This window comes from Mus musculus, chromosome 14 (genome assembly GCF_000001635.26).
Source record: "Mus musculus strain C57BL/6J chromosome 14, GRCm38.p6 C57BL/6J".
Classification (NCBI taxonomy): Eukaryota; Metazoa; Chordata; class Mammalia; order Rodentia; family Muridae; genus Mus; species Mus musculus.
The window spans coordinates 70,111,828-70,130,634 of NC_000080.6; the positions used below are offsets into that span (position 1 = coordinate 70,111,828).

Below are 18,807 nucleotides of genomic sequence, written 5' to 3' on the forward strand. Positions count from 1 at the left end.
TTAATGATAATTGTTTGAGAATCTCCATTTGGTAAACAGGAAGGAGTCACTGGAACACATGGATAAGACAGAAATTTCTGGCAGATTGATTGTGAAAGACCCAACAAAGATAGCAGAGCTCATGATGTGTCTCCTACAAGGACATCAGTGACAGAATGGTGACTGTCACTCGCTCCAAGAGCATGAGATAAACCACTCTACAAAAAATCTTGCACTATGCACTGGAGTCTTACAGTTTATTTACAAAAGAAATGTGGGATTTTCCTAAGTTTTACAGCAATGTTAAATTTTATATTTATACATTATTAGTTAGCAGGGAAACACTTTATTTCTAAATTGTAAGTAGCAGAAAACTAATTCAGTTAACTCTGAGAGGAAAAACCGGAATTCACTTTTCCCTTGAGAAAATGATACTGACTCTGGCGCGCGAAGAGACAAAGACCGAACAGCCAGGAGAGGAATAAAGACACAGAAGTGTGCAAGCAGATGAGTAAGAAAGACGCAGGTTATCCTCGATTTTCCGTTCCGTTTGTTTACTTCCAATTTTTATCTTTGAAGCCTTTTTTTACACGTAAGTTTTCACTTTCACATCTATTTATATATTTTTTTTCTTTAAAAAGGGATGCAAAATTCAATACTCACTGGCCAGCAAATCCCTAACATCTCTGAGAGATCAAATATAGTCAAGGGAAAGAGGACCACAGCAAAGTCTGAGAGATTGAACATAGTCAAGGGAAAGAGGGCCACAGTAAAGTCTGAGAGATTGAACATAGTCAAGGGAAAGAGGACCACAGTAAAGTCAGGAGGGTGAAATGCGTGTCCACAGCCAAGTGCCAAGACATGCCCCTCCCTGCCTGCCAGCACACATGGGCGCACACACCCTGCTCCATCCACCAGCTTCCCAGAATGCTGAGCAGGGTCGCCTTTATTCCCAGTGAGGAGACGTGTGGGCTCTTCCCTTCCCAGGAGAAAAAAACCTACATATCAAGAAGATCCCCACAAAAATGTTAGTCAGATGGCTCTTCATGTTTAACCAACATGCTATGCACTTCAGAATTCTCTTTTGTCCCCAAGTCACACATGTGAGGCTTCCGAGGAAGACGCGTCAGACCAATCATAAAGACTAGAAAGAAAGAGACTGGAAAGGGAGAAGAAACTTTAAGCTGCTACAGTCCACAGAGAGATGAGCCAACTGGAAAAATCAAAACAACACCACAAAAGACAGTCAAAAAGGTCAAGCTCTGAGATTAAAAATATGCTAGTGGGGAAAATACAGAAGAAAACCTGGGATTTGGCCTCAGCACTGAGGTGGTGGTGGTAGCCACATGTTTTATAAGTTGTCATTATTATTAACAATTGGGTTTCTTTTTGCAAAACACACTGAATTAAAACCATGTCTCTGGGATTAAAGTCATTAAGTAAAACCTGATAGCAGAAATGCACAAATGTAGAAAAGCAGAGAAATCAGAAACCGAGAGGAATCAGCAAGATTGAGGCAGGTACCAGACAATGGAGGGAAGTCAATGCCAACGTCTTAGAGATTGCCAGCTGCCCAGTGAGAAGCCAGCCCAGCAGCTGAAAACAGACCATGGCAAACCCACCATCCTTTGGACTTGCAAAAAGAAAATGAAAAAATGGACCACATAAAAAGGGCAGAAATCAGGGTGGCTTCAGATTTCACAGAGACTTCATACTTACTGGGATGTTGGAAGATGAAAAAGTAATACATTTGAAGTTCAAAAAGAAATTTTGTCCAGGCATGTGACAAACCTGTAATCCCAGACTCAGGATGAGGCAGGAGGGTCATACCTTGGAAAACAGAGAAACCCTGACTTCAAACACTAGATAGCATGGTGGCCCATGCCTTTAATCCTAGCACTCGGGAGGCAGAGGCAGGTGGATCTCTGAGTTCGAGGCCAACCTGGTTTACAGATCGAGTTCCAGGACAGCAAGAGCTCCACAGAAACCCTGTCTCAGAAAACAGACAGACAGTACAATAGACACTGATGGCATGGCTCAGTTGGCAAAGGCTCCTACCTCCATGCCTGACAACCCGAGTTCCATCCCTGAGACCCACACAGTAGAAGGAGCTGACATAGCATTACACGTATGCACATACACAACAAGTAAGTGTATAATATTTTCTTAAATCAATGATGAAAACTATTGGCATATTACATGAAAATGAATAAGTACTAAATGCTGGTGACAGGCGGGGAGGGGAGCCTGTATCCACTGCTGGTAGGAGTGTAAACTTGTACCACCACTGTGGAAATTCCTTGGGAAACTGAAAATAGAACTACCATATGAGTCAGCCACTCGCCTCCTGGGTCAGTGCACCAGAGCAATACCTGCACATCCGTGTTAATAGCTGTACTAGTCACACAAAAACAGGGCATACGTTCAACCTGTGATTCTGCCAGCAAATAGATGGGGAGTAAGAACGTGGAGCACAGACACAGGGAGTTTTTTTGCGGCCATAAAGAAAAATGAAATCATGACATTTGTAGGAGGAAAAAATGGTTGCAACTGGAAGTCATTATGTTAAACAAAATAAGCCAGACTCCAAAAGACAAATCCCATGTGTGTTTTTCCTCTTGCAGAAGCTAAATTTAAAAGGGTGTGTGTGTATCACACAGTTAGAAAAGGGATCATGAAAGGAAGAGAACTTAGGGGAAGTGGGAAATTGAGTGGAGTGCTGGGATCCACATACCAGGAAAGCTAAAGCAAGCCTGGTGGGACGCAGGGAACAGCAGAGAGCAGGGGGGAGGTATTTCTTTCCAGATGGGTGACGATGCTGTAAGGAAGCCCATTACTTTGCTAAATTAGTAAATTTTTAAATATTAGACTTAAAAACTATGTGTTCATATGAAAACGTTCATGTTATGGCCATTTTCTTTTCAAAGGTTATTATCAGTACATGTGTGGATAGATACATACACGTGTGCAGATGCATGTCCGGAGCAGTAACTCAGCAGCTCGCTGCTCGGTCTTGCCTCTACAGTGTGTGAGCGAGCGCTCAGCTGTCGTGTTCTTCATCATTTGTATTTTTCCATGTCTTCTAAGGTTCTAACACTAATCAGGGGGTGTTTTTGCAGTTAAGAAAAAAAAAAAACCTGAAGGGTTGGGTTTTTCTGTTTGTTTGGTTTCTTGGTTTTTTTGGTTATTTGAAGAATTACAGCAAGTGCAAAGAGGAAAGAAGACAGGAGCCACATTCTCTCCCCCAGGACTGACACTGCTAGCACATTTGCCTCAGCTTTTTTTATTTCAGCCCATGTTTTACATAATTAATACTACTGAAACAGTAACCTTGGGTGGAGATAATGGCTGGCAGCGGGTCTTTCTTTCTTTCTCACCCTTTTCTTGAAACTTTTCAATGAGACCATTCTAAGTAAGCAAAGCTTTAGACTTAAGAGCACCTCCTAGTAAGGCGGGAAGTGGGAGGCTCCATTCGGGTGTAGCTGTATGCCTCATTTTCCTGTGTGATCCAAGGAGTGCCGACTACTTAAATTTGGGGTGGGAAATAAGGAGTATAGATTCAGAGAAAGTAGAAAATGGCCATGTGGCTGAAGTAGGCTCACGGTGAGCCCGGGGTGTCTTGTATTAAAGGAGGTACGACTTAACTCGGGCATGTGCCGTGCACTGGTGGGAATATGTCTGAAGGTCACATGAGCCAACTGTAACATTCTCAGTGGCCCAATTGAAGCAGTTTTGAGTATCAAAATAAAGCATATTGGATTATGAACCAGAGTATTAAATATCCATGTGTTCACACTGATATGAATGATGGCCTAAATAAGTAAAATAAATAGTGACTCCCTAGTGGAGAGGAGGAGGGAGGGACCACAGTGGGGGGACTTTTGAAGCACTTCCTCAGCCTGTGGCTCAGTGGGGACAGCAGGGGTGTATCATGTCTGCAGTATATCCGAGAGGAGACGTGACAAGAACAGGGTTTTTGTTGTTGCTGTTTTAAAGATTTATTTTTACATATGAGTCCATGTGAATGTATGGCACATGTATGTAGGTACCTACCAAGGCCAGAGGAAGGCATCAGATACCCTGGAGCTGGTGGTGTAAGTGGCTGTGAGCTGCACTATGTTGCCCAAAGGGTGTGAGGAGGCATCTAACTATAAACTATCTGACCAGTCCCCATTAAAACTGCCAGGGTCATCAAAGCCAGGGGATCTAACACTGTCACACCAAGAGGCACTTAGCGGCCAAATGTAGTGTGGTAGACTGCATGGGTTCCTGGTTCTGAAAAGGACACTGAAGAGAAACTAAGGCAATCTGACTAAACCACAGATTTTATTATGTCATTCCAGGTTCATTAATCATGACTAATGGACCATACTAATGTAAGATGTTCATAAGAGGGAGCAGGGCAGGGAGGCATAGGAATTATGATACTTCACAATTTTTCTGAAAATCAAGAATAGAATGTTTATTTTACTTAAAAGGTGTTGTAGCAGTTAGACATGGCTTTGGAGTGAGCAGGCTGAAAAACTGTGCAGACAGTCTGATAAAATCCTGTCCGATCATCAGTAACTACGGCGGAGACTTGGCCGCCTGCAGGGAACCGGTTTCCCCTTGTGCTAAAACACACTGTTCCACACAGGCTCTCGTCAGCCCCTCCTGATCCCACAGACTCTAGAGCAGCTCTTGAGAAGAACCCTCAAGTGAGTGGCAGAGAGAAGTCGGGGTCCCCGGGGAGCAGCACAGTGGCCCTGAGCCTGTCTTCATCTCCTTTATGATCCGTTTCCTCTCTGCAGAGTGATAGAGAGGGTCAAGGTGACAAAACATTCCCTCAGGCCGGGCTGCTCTGAAAGGCCTGTGATTCCAAGCTGAACTTTAGCAAGGCCGTGGCTCCATAGGCACCATCCGCCAACTTCCTTGGCTAAAGTCTGTCATTCCAAACTGAGACCGCTCTGAGGATTATAATGGATCCTCAGCCACATTCTTGGGGTATACATTTTTTGTAGGTGAGCAAGAGGGCATCTCATCCCACTGGCTTCATAGTTGAAGAAACTGAGTTTCAGAGAGACTTGCTTTTTCAATGAATGGCCAAACCAGTGAGGCAGAGACTGGGTCTGCTTCCTGGTTAGAGCTTGTCCCACTACAGCTTCCTTCCCAGAGAACCCGAGTGATGCGTGGCCTCAGGACATCAGCTGTCTCCAGAGTGTTCCTCGGGGGTTCACGTTCATCAGTCATCGATACCAGTCTCCAGTCTTAGGGAAAGCATATGGGGACTGGGACAGAAACCCAGCTCCCCTGGGCCTTTTCCTCTTCAGGCCTGAGAAAGAAGCAACAACTTTCTCTCCTCTCCCCTTTCCAGTTTCACAGCATACCTTTCCCCATCTGATGGTGATACAACTCAAGACAGTTTGTTTTCAGCAAGCCCTCAAATGGTTAACTCTCCCAAATTATGGGGCTGGGTTAACAATAAACAGGATGTCCTCCAGAAATTAAATTTAAACCACCGTGACTCAGGCCAGCCCATCCCCTCAACCAGATCGCTGTCTGGGGGTTATTATCGGTGGTTAATTATACTGTTGGGGTTAGCACAGTGTTGGTCAGCTTGGGCCAGGTGGAGGCGGGTGTGGGAGAATGGCTAAAGGGAAGGATGGGAGTGGAGCCTAAGAGTTGGTGATAACAGCACTGGCACATTGGTCTGTCAGAGGGGCTGCTTTGGACTTCTTCCCGGAGCTGGCCCCTAGATTCACTTCCCATGTGGAGACAGGAAAGGTAGGGGAGACACATTACCACTTCTGTTACCACTGGTATGAACCATGTTAAATGTCCACCCCTGGCCAACAACAGGGTCCATGTTGTCAGGACCTCAAAGACATCTTTCAGTTGCCTGTGTCAATCCACTCACTCCTGAGAGCCGGAAAGGGTTCAAGCAGCCTCTTGGGCCTTAGGGTATCCTGCTAAAGTAGGTGGAAGCTGGGCTATGGCTCCCCTTCTGAGCCCTACCCCCAAGATCTTGTTAGGTCTACCTACTTCTAGATGAGCATGGGAACCTGGTAAGCAGCGTCTTAGCAAGTTCAAGGCAGGCGTAGGCAGATTCTTTACCAAGTAAGCCACTTTTGATCTCATCTGTTTTTAACTAGTCATAAATGTTTCTTAGTATGTCATCTCCTGTTAGCATGCCCAGAAACCTCACAAGATACGTTGTAGCCCCTATGGGGAAACTGAGTACCTTCTCTTATAGAGGATGAGGGATGTTGTGGGCTTTTTCAAGGATGTGTCTTTAAGAATAGGGAGGCATAGGGCTGGTGAGATGGCTCAGTGGGTAAGAGCACCCGACTGCTCTTCCGAAGGTCCAGAGTTCAAATCCCAGCAACCACATGGTGGCTCACAACCATCTGTAATGAGATCTGACTCCCTCTTCTGGAATGTCTGAAGACAGCTACAGTGTACTTACATATAATAAATAAATAAATCTTTAAAAAAAAAAAAAAAAAAAAAAAAGAATAGGGAGGCATGTTTCACACTTAGTATTTCCTCAAACAAGATTCTCAAGGTGTCTCCCTTCCCCCACTTTTCCCATGTGTTTAAGTGACACCGTTCATAGGAATGATGTTTTCGGCAGGCAGGAGTGACCAGGAGCCTGCATGGCACATGATCTGTCCCAGAACACAGCTGGGTGCTATTGGATCACATGTGCTCAGACCATGAGGACTAGGGGGCCAAGTGCTGATCCCCTGTGTGCATCCATTCCTCCAGCCCAGCCTACCCCATGTCTCACATCATCTCTCTGTCTCTTCCTCTTACAGGATTCCATTTAAGATCGGGCAGCCCAAGAAGCAGATTGTTTCCAAAACAGTGAGTAACCTTATGCCCTGAGACTCAACTGTACCCCACATGACCTGTGCGTGGAACCTCCGCCTTCCGGTCTTTCCTCTCGGTACTGGAGATTGAACATGCGTTGTGCATACTAGACAAATGCTCTGTTGGTGAGCTGCCCTCCCAGGGCAGAACCCGAGCATTGAAAGTGCACATGTGGGGCTGGAGGGTCAGAACCCTGAGCCATGTTCCCAGTCATTGGTTGTGGAACCTGAGGTCACAGGGGCCTCCTGTCCTGGGTCCTGTTGGTTGTTTCCCCAACTTTGGACAGCTGTAGATCCTCGCCACCCAAGCACCCTGTCCTGGGAGAGCTCTGGAGCATAGGCATAATACACACTTCCCCTTGCACACACACCTCAACAGTGCCAAAGGCCTTTCTTTCTGGCTACCTCAACAGCATAAAAGACCAGGCAGGTTCTCCAGGTAGCCTACTTCTTGTTGTTTTGCAGTGGTAATCCCTTTGAACCCATGATATTTATTGCTGTTTTATGTCTGAAGTGGGAAAGGAAGAGCCACAGATCCCATTAGAGCTGGAAGCCCATGGACCTCGTCTGCCCTCACCATCTGGTTTTTCCATAGCGTGGTGGAGACATTGTTAGATCTGACAGTCCTCTCCTGGAGAGCTGGAGTTAGCACTTGGTCTGTGGCCCTGCTCACTCCGTCTGCTTTGCTTTGCACTGTTCCCACTCTGTAGCCCTGTCTGTCTAGAGTGACCTCCTCAGCTCCTCACACACAAACGAGGCTTCGGGTTTGAACAGGAGTGATCCTACATGTGGAGACCAAACTCCGTGATGACAGCTCAGGTCCCAGCACTGCCCATGCAGTAGAGGCCCCTGTGTCCATCCTCTGAGGTCCTAGTCTCCCCGCTTCTCTCCTTGGCTCAGCCACCGGAGCTAGAGGGAAGATCCTGTTTTGGCTTGGCAGGAAGTTCAGCACATCTGACCAATGTCTCCATCTTCAGGAAGTCCAAAGTTAGGTCACAGGAAAAAAGCTGGGCTCAACTTAAAAGAGTCGCCCTCGGCCTCATGCAATGGCAGGTTGTAACAGACTCAGTGTCGCCTCCACAGCTGACCATCTGTGGAGCCTCTCTGCTAAGACTCAGAAAGTCTGGGTCTACAAATTCTGGGCTCCAAGAAGTGGGAGGGTGTGGCTTTAAGCCTCCAGAGAGTAATCTCGGAAGATCCAAAGAAAAGTGGTTTTGAAAAGGGTCTTTCTCCCCCTTTGTTCACAACCACAAACAAGAAGACAGAAATCCCTCCCTCCACCAAGACTTTCATCTTTCATCGATGGGGCTTTGATCCCACAGAACAGGACGGGCTACAGTGCACTTTCCAGCTCCTTGCCAGAGTCTGTTGGTGGAAAGGTCTTGGTTCCCGGGGGTACTTTTTTAGAGAAGGAATTATTTATTTTGGCTTATGGTTCCAGGGGTCTCAGTCCACATGGTAGGGGATCCTAGATCCTTTACTTTGAGGAATTGCAAAGACTTCCAGGGAAAATCAAATCTTCCCACACCCCCCACCCTGCCTCAGAGCTTCCCTTCTCCCCTCCCTACACGCCCGTCTAATTCCTTGCTAGAGACTTGTCATCCTTTAGTCTGTGATGTCCCTTCCCCCCACATTGGGCAAATATGCAGTAAGTGTTAGGGAGCCAGGTAAGAGACCGACTTCCTGAACTCCTGCCTGGCTCTGCCTCTGGGATCTGAGACTTTTGGCCCGTGCCTTAGCCTCTTCAAGCCTTAGTTTTCCCATGTGTAAGGTAAGAATAACCCTAGTACCTATGTCACACGAATGAAGAGTCTCACCCAAACCAGCACAGATCGGGCACTTAGTCCATGTCTGCTCTATAAGAAGCCCTCATTGACAGCTGGCTTGGCTTCCTCCAAAGCCATCAAGGGCTCAGCTTGTCCCAGCAGCTCCATCCCCCAGTACAATGGAGTTGTAGGCTAGGCCTTTGATCTTTCACCAGCAGTCAAAGCTGAGGGGTGGCTTAGAATGGAGTTTTTGTCTGCACAACCTGTTTCCGTCAGTTCCTTGGGGTTGTTTAAGCATAGGTAGCAGGACCCTGGCTTTTCTGGATGGAGTCTTGCTCACCTCTCTACCCCTAACACAGGCTTGGGCTGTGCAGATGTCTCCAGATCTCTGGCAGCTGTCCCCGGACACTGCTGACACACTTTGGGATAGGAGTGGATGCGGCTGCCCAGGTTATTGGAAGTCATGGCAGCCCTGTCATGGGAAGAAATAAATGTTCATGAATTTTCAGGTTTTTGGCTCAGGGTGCCCAGCTTCCAGCCACAAAGAAAACATTGTCTTTGCTCTTACTGCTTGCCTGTGCTCAGTTTACCAACATGCAATCCGTGATTGTTGAGGCTGTAGCAGGAATGGCATGTTCTCTGCAGGGCTGATCATTGGCTCTGAGACCAGGACCGCAGCTTCCACCTCTGGACTCAACTTTTGTCAGTTCTCTCTGGAGCCTCAGAGCATCTTAACATGAAGAGAGAACACAGACATAGACATAGAAACACACATCATATCACATAACAGACACACACACATACATATACATACACACACACACAGACACACACATATATACATACTTGCCACACATGTGTATACACATACCACATGCAGTTGCTTATATATCACATGTACATACACACACACAGTTTCCCATGTCCTCCAAGCAAGGATTCCCTAGGTCTTGTGTACATAGGAAACAAAAGCCTAGGTTCCTAACTAGGTAGGGTCCTTACAAAACCAAGGCAGACAAGTGGCCATGTTGAGCCTCTCCAACAGAAGTAAATGTCAGACTGGCTTCTCTAGTCCTATTCAGCCCTGGAGCATAGTGAAGGGGAGGTGCAGTCCACCCTTGCATGGTGGCTCTCAGTGCCTTCTCTGCCTCACTTTGACCTGACACCTTAGCCCTGGCATCAGAGCCCCAGCCCTGCCTGCGGCCTCCTTTTCCCTTTCCCAGGAATTTGGGTTTGGAAGGAACTCATCTTGTTCACTCACTTGGCAAGTGCTGAGCTCACGCGGGACAGACTGGCCTGGGCATTGCCCTTGCACCCTGGGCCCAGGAGAATGTAGGGAGCTTCCTCTGGGCCTTAATTCTTCCCATTGCTGCCTCCAGCAGCCTGGCCCAGCCCAGTCCCCTGACAGTGTGCGCACATGTGTTTACACTTGCATTGTTGACTGGCCTCCAGTTGCCTTTTGGCAAAGGCATCAAGCATTCAGAAATGTTCAGATCTTTTCCACTTAGCCCTTTCCCTCAGAAGACATGTACCTTGGAATGTGCCTTCAATGGGTCTCTTTATTCTATCAGCCATCATCTGAGGGCCTGGAATTCTGGTCCTACCCGAAAGTAGCTCTGTCTCCTGGGGGGAACGATGTGGGACCCTTGACCATGGCTCCTGGAAGCAGGGGAGGTGGTGTTTCCTGTGAGACAGCCTTGAGGAGCATCAAGCAGGAGCATGTGCCCACCCCAGGATGAGACTGAGCTTCTCCTCCCCCCCCCAGCCCCCCCAGCCCCCCCCCCAGGAACTCTACCTGGCTGGGAGCTCCAAGGCCCCTCTGTACAAGTCCAAGCAGTCCCCAGCCAGGCAGACCAGGTGCTCTCTGACATCCCACACACAGCAGCACACTCAGGCATTGCAAAAGAGAAGGCTGGAAGACAAAGGCAGCAGCACAGGGGCTCAGGGGCTCGGCCCCCACCGCCCCAGAAGAGCAAGCACATAGGTGTGTCTCCAGGAGAGTTTGAGTTGAGCCAAGAAATGCTTAGTTTTCCTTTTGTCCTTTTGGAAATAAATGCTAATATGAAGAAAAATAAGATACTCAGCAGCCACATCTTCTGGGTTATGAAGGCCATAGCACGATGGCACTGCCTAGCATGAAGTTCCATACTTAGTCACATCTGGGCTCACATGGCTGCCATTTCCTAAGTAGTTCTGGCTGCTGCCCTCTGCATCCCTGTCTGCATCTCCAGGCTGCTGTGGCCCTCCAGAACCCAGCAAGCAGGAAAGGAACATGAATGTACACTCTATAATCACCATTGTGGGCTGGGTACCTGGCCATTGTTCCCTTCCCTTAAGGAGCAATGACCAAGGGAAATCACTCTGCTCAAAGATACTAGAAGCTGTTAATGTGAGAGCTCGCTCTCCCTGCCTCTGTTCACTCCTTTCGACTGCCTTCCTGCACCACGTGCTGGAGGAATAACTAGGCTAGTCCAACCTTTCGAAGATGGCACTATCATCTCCAGCGTTCACTTTCAAGAACACACAATTAAGTTACTGCTTCCCCCCTCCCCTAAAATAGTGCAGGCCGGTACGATGGTTTGGTGGGTAAGAGCACTTTCTATACAGGCTTCACAACCTGTGATCACCAAACCCACAGCAGACTGAATACCTGAAAGCTGTCCTCTGCCCTCCATGGATACAACATGCCTGCCCTGCATATACATCATAAACACAATAATGATAGTAATAATAAATTCATTTTTAATACAAAAATATTTCATGATTTCATAAGCTTATAATTTTTTGTTTCATTATATCCATAGCTATACTTGCATGCAGGCCCCATGTTGAATGGCCCTAGAAGTGCACAGCTTGAAGGCTCGGGTGCAGGAACCCTTCATTCTAAAGCAAGCTCCCACCTGATATCCTATCCTACACAAGATCTTTTTTGATGTACCACAGACCCCACAGCAGACAAATAGGGCCTGTGAGGAAGCTATGGCTAAGAAAGGATGTCGCTGGCTCAGGCCTCACGGCCAGCACATGGCAGAACCCTCCTACTTCAGACCCGCCTCTTCCTTCATGTCCAGCTAACTCCTAGGGGGGATCCAGTCCTGTCAGGTCACCTTGTCTGCCACCAGAAAGGCACTAAGCAGTGCCTCATTCTGTAATGACAGAGCTGAAGCACCATCGCATAGACTTGCCAACTTGCCTGGTTGGCCCCTCTGGGAGGAGAGGCCTTCTCCCTAAGTCAAACACTTCATTAGTTTGGGAACACAGGGACACTGTTGTTAACAATCTGTTGGAGCGTGTAGGGACTGGACAGCACTGTTGCTGCAGGCTGGGGGAGGGTGTGGAGCGAGTTTCAGTCAGCGGGGAGATTTTTTCCACTGTGTTGTCATTGCCCCACTGACTGAGCTATCGCTTGCCTTACAGGTGGAGAGAGACTTTGAAAGGGAGTATGGAAAACTGCAGCAGTGAGTGTCAAACTCCAGGAGGGGGAGATAGGTGGGGTGCGTGCTTCCTGCCAGGTCTCGGTCCCTGCTCTGCCTCCTCCTGGCCAGCTCAGGCTCAGGCAGGGAGCCTTTCCTGTGCCCTCTGTCCATTTACAGTTAGGAACTGCAGACAGCTCTAACAGGTGACTGGCCATAGATAGGAAGGCCATTACTGCAGTCTCTGGGTGGTCGGCCTCCTGCAGAGCCTGACGTGGCATGGAGGTCTGGGCCTCCCTGAGGCCTGAGTGCTGGAGGGTGAGTTTCCATCCCCCCTCATTTTCAGGCTGGAAGAGCAAACTAAACGCCTGCAGAAGGACATGAAGAAAAGCACCGATGCCGACCTGGGTGAGTGGCCTCCCCGTGCCCATCGAGGTAGTAGGAGACATAGGGTGCTCTGTTCCTCAGACCCTCAAGGGCTAACTCAGAAGTCACTGTGCTCAGGAAACACCAAACTCCCTGAAAGGAGGCCTGGATCGTTTCTCTCTGATCGGATCACCACCTCCCACAGGGTCCTGCCCCTCTCCAGCTTAGTCAGGCAGGAAAGCAGGTGCTCCCGGGTTCCTGTCAGGGTAGTGCTGCAGCCAGCACAAGCCTCTGCTGCAAGGGCCTTTTTTTGCATTAGGGTCAGGGTCAGAGAAAAAGACAATATGGCCTTCCGGGCATGGCCTTCCCATGGCAACAGCAGCTGAAGGGGCCGTGCGGCTGAGCAGGAAAGTCAGCTACAGTAGACCCTGGAAAACCTCAGCTCATTCTGTCATTACTGAGGACACAGTGCTGAGGAGCCCGCAGGTGCCAGCAAAGCCAGGGCTGAGGAGGGCTCTTGACTGAAGATACTTGTTCAGGAAGAACTAGGCCCAGGGGCCCAATGATTGAGGCAGCTCAGGTTAGGGAGCAGCAAAAGGCTGTGTCACTGAGTGACAGAGATCAGAAGAGAACGTTCCCATACTGTCCCCACCAAGCACTACAGTCTCTCACCCAACACTGCCCTTTAACCTCACTGTGCTTTGTCTGAAAAGTACCCGCTTTTGCTGGCCTTCAGCCCTGCGGCTTGCTGTGATGGTAAAGTTGTATGTTGGTGTAAAGCCTGAGAGCAGCATGGTCGCCAGCATGCTTGTGTTAAGAGCAGCAGTCCTAACAACCAACATCCGCAGCAGAAGTGGCCACACCAAGGCTCCCGCCGAATGAACCTCAACAGCTTCTCCATAGATTCCAGAGAGAGGGCTGTATCTGCGTGTCACTTTATAATAGGGACTTGAGAGAGACAGGGTTGACCAGGGCGAACCACCGTCTCTCATTTGACAAAGGCTGGTTAAGAAGCAGCCTGTTCCAGGCACACATCTCAGTGCTAGGGACTCAGTAGTCAGCCAGGACAGGAGCTTCCATCCTGCAAGCGAGGGCATGTAAGAAGTCAGGACACGTGTACTATAGCACCATGCAAAGCCCAGCGCAATGAAGGAACACAAAGGGATGGAGGCTAATGGAAGTGGGGTGAACAAGGGGGCCACTCTCTGGAGGTGCCCCGGTACCTGAAGGGATAAGGGGGTGCTCTCTGTAGATGAGCCTGGAGGACACTTCAGCAAAGGCCCTGAGGTAGAATTTGGCCTTTGCCCAGTGGCTGTGCTCACTGGCCCAAAGGCAGAGTAGGATTGAGGGCTCATCCTTGGTTCCTTCAGCCACTCCACATAATGATGTCTGTGGTGGCCATGGTGTGTGTACAGCCTCAGAGAAATCCCGCCTCCTGCATATGTTCTGAATTCAAGATGGCAGAGCATGTGAAATGTCTGTCTTTAAAAGGAGGGGTTCACCTTGTCAGTCACCTGTCTTGGGGCAGAAGGGTTTTTTGGTTTTGTTTTTAAGCCGTCCTTTTTCTTTATTTGGTAAATTATGCGTGAGTTCATGTGAGTATGTACACACATGAGTGCAGGTACCCACGGAGGCCAGAAGAAAGCATCAGATCCCCTGGAGCTGGAGTTATAGGCAAGTGTGGGCCACTTTATATGGGTGCTTTATAAAGCCACTTTATTTTAGGCTTGGCTCCTCTGGAAGAGCAGCAAGTGTTCTTAACCAGAGCCATCTTCCCAGCCCACCTGCCTGTGCCTTGCCTGGTTTCCTGGTTATTCCAAGCTAGAAAGCAGCCAAGAGAGTCCTCATTGCAGTAAGCAGGCCTGTCTCATTGTTTGGCCAGCTGTCCCAAGAAGCAGAATCCCACTGTGGGTCGCACCATTGTATCCAGATGCCATCTGAAAGGTCATAGGCTGACGGGCAGCACAAGGTGGTTTGGGAGTCTATTACGATTCCACTTGCCATGCAGTGAATAGGGCCCACAGACTTGGAGTTGCCCCATATTTTGCCAGGTACTAGTACTTGGCTGGTTAATTACACCTTTTCCATTCAGTGGACAGTTTGAACAGCTTCTGATCAGAAAGAGAAATGCCTTCCCAGGAAGCAGCTGCTGCCAAAGGCCTGGTGGACCCACCGTCCAGTGTTCAGAAAACCATCCTGAACCGCTGAGCTTCCCTGGCAACCCCAAGGATATGGGAGAGTCTGAACATGACTTCCACCTCACTTCTGGCCCCTCCTGTCTGCAGAGTAGGCATGTCCTGAGCCAGGGATCAGGTTTGAGAACTGATCTGTTAAATGACTTTCAGGTCTGACTTTCATGGAAGGCCTTTGCATCGCTCCCCACTGTCTTTCATCCGGGGAGTCACTGGGACCTGCTCTCCCGGTAGCTGTGATATCAATGGGAATGGAGTGCAGGATTTTGTTTCATAATGAGAAGTTTATTGTCCAGCAGTAAAATCTGGACCGAGGGTGACTATTGAAGCCTAGGACCACTGGGTCCAGATCAAGGAACAGAGCACGTGTCTGAAGGGCAGCCCCTCTAGCAATGCACACAGTTTGTGCACTCAGGGTCAGGCTCGTGGGTAACAGCAGGGTTGCTAGAGGACTAGTGATACCAAGCCTGACTTAGTACTCTGAGGTCCAGAACAAGGCCTGGAATGTCTGTGACACATTGTGACACTGGAACAGTGGGACTAGGAACATGCTGAGAGCCACTGACCCATCAGTGGAGGAAAGTGAACTATGCCTTTTCTGATCTCAGATTGTCCCAGGTTTCCAGGACAGGAACCTCCCTAAAACCCTCCCTGATGCTCTGAAAGGAGGATCTTCTATTCAGTGAAATGACTTCGGGAGTTTTCAGAGTGCAGTTTCTGAAGGCTTTGGGGGTTCATCTGGAAACTGTATTGAGAACCTCAGAAACACACGGGGAGATCCAAGATCCTTAGTTTCCCCAAGTTTAAAGACTGCCAGTTCTGGGTAGTAGGCCATGTGGGCCATGGACTCACCACACAGTCCCTGCAGGGCAGAAAGGCTGGGGCTAGGACCCAGGGTGGTGCGATACATTGTACTTCAGACCTGGCTGTGCCCAGGAAAGTGGCCCAGGTAAGTGCAGCACCTTGACCTTGTGTGCTTCCAGCAGGAAGAGGCCCAAGAATGTGAGGGTGTTAGGATAGGTGGGAAGAAAGCCTTCCACTAGTCAGTGACTTAGGTAAGGTTTTGGTTTTTTTATTTTGTTTTGTTTTTTGGGTTTTTTTTTTTTTTGGCTGTTTTGTTTTGTTGTTTTGTTTTGTTTCTCTTTAAATACTGGGGAAAGAATAATAATAGAAGGCATTCTTCAGACATGTTTGCAGTTCTGTGTAGACTTTTATATTGTTTTGACTTAGGTTGTCTGTAATCCTCTCAGAACTGTTTCTGAGAGGACCACCTTTGTGGTCCTCTCACACAGTAGGCTTTCTTTGCTTGCTAACTGTAACCCCCTACCATGGTGGGGACCTCTAGTGGGGCCTGGGCTTCCCCTCTCCCACAAGGCCCTTCTCTGAAGCTGTCTGTTCCGCTCCTGGGCTGGCAAGGAAGCCCCCCCCCTCCCTCCCCCCCCCCCCCCCCCGCTGTAATCAGCTGGAGGTGGGTCTCCCTGCATCCATTCTAAGACACGTTTTCAAGTTAGTGTCCTTGCAGCCACAGCTCTGTCACACTGGCTAATGTGATGGTTTAATGGTCAGCATTTTTTTTTTCTTCCTCAGTGGTTTATACAGTAACAATGTGCCTTAAAATCAATAGCACCTTAAATGCTGTGACACTCAAGTAATAACCAACAAAATAAATCCTAGCCAAGTGTGGCAGTGCATGCTGTAATGCCACCACTGAGGAGGCTGGGACAGAAGACCACTGCAGACTGGAGGCCATCTGGGCCACATAGCAAGGCCAGCCTGGACTACAGTGCCCAGTGGCGTTTAAAACAACCAGAACAACAAGAACAAAAACATCTGTCTTGTACTGCTTCTCAGCCTTTTTGGCTAAGATCATGTGCAAAACTGGTCTTCTGCTCTGATACTCAGCCAGATGTGTTCAGAAACTGGCGTGTGCCATATTGAGCCAGGTCCTTGTCTAGGCTCTCTTCTGTGAGCAAATATCGAATGCTAAAGATGAGCCCCAGATCAAGAACCTAAAAGCTCCCACTGGGCCTCCATTCTCCTTGGTGCTGTCTGTGACTCCCAGAGAGCCCACAGCACGTCAAGTACTCACCTTTCATCCAGGTGTGATAAGTGGGCCAGCCCTAGTATGCAGTAGACTAGAGAGAGTCCCAGGTGGGCAGACAGCCCGCCTACAACACAGGCTCTTGTGTTCTGGAAAGATGGAGTTAGCACCTTTGGAACAGAAGTATGTCATGCAGCTTACCACCTTCCTGGTCCTAGGTCAGCCTAAGAGTTTTGCTATCCAGTGATTCAGCACTGCACTCGTAGGAGTTGTGGGAAACACAGGACCATGTCATAGGGCTTTTTGCGCTGTTCTGGTAGCTATAGCATAGGCAGAGGTGCTGAGGTCAGGAACATTAAGGAGACCTTTAACCCTGTCCCTCTGGGAGCTCACAGAGCCTTTAACTTCTTACAGCCATGTCCAAATCTGCTGTGAAGATATCCCAGGACCTACTGTCCAACCCACTGTGTGAGCAGGACCAGGACTTTCTGCACATGGTGACAGCCCTAGACACAGCCATGAAACGGATGGATGCCTTCAACCAGGAGAAGGTGACCAGGTCTTGGTGCCAGTGGCCTATGCTCCTCACCTCTTTCCCCTTGGACCTAGCTAGATGCAGTGACCATAGGTCGAAAGTGGTACTGGGCTTCAACCTTCTAAAGCCTGATAGCCTCAAGCCCATCTCTTCCCAAACCAGCCTGCTCAGACGCCCCTGTCTCTGCGCTTACAGATGTCAGCTGTGCTCTGCAGGGCAGCTCTGCCCACCCATCCATCCTTTCACACTGAGCAAGGCTATAACAAATCTTTGCCAATAGCACTGATAGGAAATATGTTAACCTGAAACTAGACCCAGCCCTAGGTGTGGCCCTTGGGATTCCTGGTTGGCCTCTCTGCCTCCTCTGGCAGCAGAATATGGATACTATACCGCCTGTCCCGCCCCATCCCCTCTTCCCCAGTTCTCAGGAGACAGCAGATCAGCTAGCCACTTGGAAGTCAAGGAGCATGTCTAGCAGTGTGGCCTGTGAGGAACGTGGGACCTCCTCTTCTAGGAAGAGTCTGAATCTGTACCTTTCCTTTGACAGGTGAACCAGATCCAAAAGACAGTGATTGAACCTCTGAAAAAGTGAGTAAGGCCATCCAAGGCAGTGGGCCTCACAGTACTTGTGGGGACAGCAGGTCAGCTAGCCACTCGGAAGCCAAAGACCATGTCTAGCAGTGTGGCCACAGCTTCCCATGACAAGAAACAACAGGGACACCAGCCATACAGCCTGTCCCGTGGCTGAGGCTCCTGGTTGTTCCAGGACTCCAGCACTGCCCAGGCACAGTCTAGGAACAGGGAACTGCTAATTTCTATGGTGCCAGGCACTGCCCTGGTGGTCGTTTGGCCCCTTCCCCTTTTGCCTCTGGTTGGGCCCCCAGGAGGCCCAGTGCTGGCTGATTTCAACTGTAGAGATTCTGGCCAGCACTCAACAGACATGAGCAAGGCCTTTCATCTCCCAGCCGGCCTGGGATGCAGCTGCCTGCAGCACTTTGTGTTGGAAACGTGGGGGTGGCCGCACATGGGGAAGGGCGAGCAGCAGCCACCACCGCCACCACCACCACCTCATCCTGCTTGTGAAGGTCCCCTCACTCATGACCTGTGAGAGCAAGGAATTCTGGGAGACTCTTTTTTTTTTTTTTTTTTTTTTTTTGGTCCTGCAGGCCCTGGTCAAGGATCAGACAGGTTTGTCTTGTGGGTCCCCAGGGGAGGAGGCTGGTCCAAGCTTTGCCTTGAAGCTCTTGAGTGCTTCCTCTCTCCTGGCCTCTCCCAGCCTGCTCTGACCTAGAAAGGCTCCCGCTCTGCACCAGCAGCTGCACTTTATTACCTCGGCCGTGGTGGTCCCTGGCAGCTGCCTTGCCAGGCCTGGGCAGTGAGCCTCTGCTTCATTATCATTAGGCCAGATCAAGCTGGAGGGAGATGAAGAAAGCAGTTTCTGATCCTATAGTCTTTGGGTGTCGGGGAGTGCTGAGTTATTCCTTTCCCTGTTCAGATCCAGGGGTGGGATTAGGAAAAGCCCTCCTAGTTTTCTTAGTGCTCCTCCCCAACACTGGACACTCAGAGCCACCTGCGGCTTGCCATAAGGCCAGGCCTGACCCATGCCCACCACCCCAGCCTCAGCAGCCTGGGATTTCACACCCCTGCCTCTTGGTCAGAGTTCA

General features: G+C 49.2%; 1 protein-coding gene across 7 annotated transcripts in view; it reads left to right on the forward strand.

Annotated features, from left to right (window-relative positions):
• Positions 1 to 18,807, forward strand: part of Bin3 (bridging integrator 3) — a 37,876-nt gene that overhangs the window by 11,739 nt on the left and 7,330 nt on the right. For 2 of the 7 annotated variants that reach the window (XM_006519330.3, NM_021328.4), the window contains exons 2-6: positions 6,777 to 6,825; positions 12,014 to 12,054; positions 12,356 to 12,417; positions 17,023 to 17,159; positions 17,691 to 17,731. In XM_006519330.3, the coding sequence (XP_006519393.1) occupies positions 6,777 to 6,825; positions 12,014 to 12,054; positions 12,356 to 12,417; positions 17,023 to 17,159; positions 17,691 to 17,731 (330 nt within the window). Of the gene's footprint in view, positions 1 to 6,776; positions 6,826 to 12,013; positions 12,216 to 12,355; positions 12,418 to 17,022; positions 17,168 to 17,690; positions 17,732 to 18,807 lie in introns of those variants that run through there. The other 5 variants (XM_030247901.1, XM_006519332.4, XM_030247902.1 and 2 more) reach the window with 5 other exon arrangements.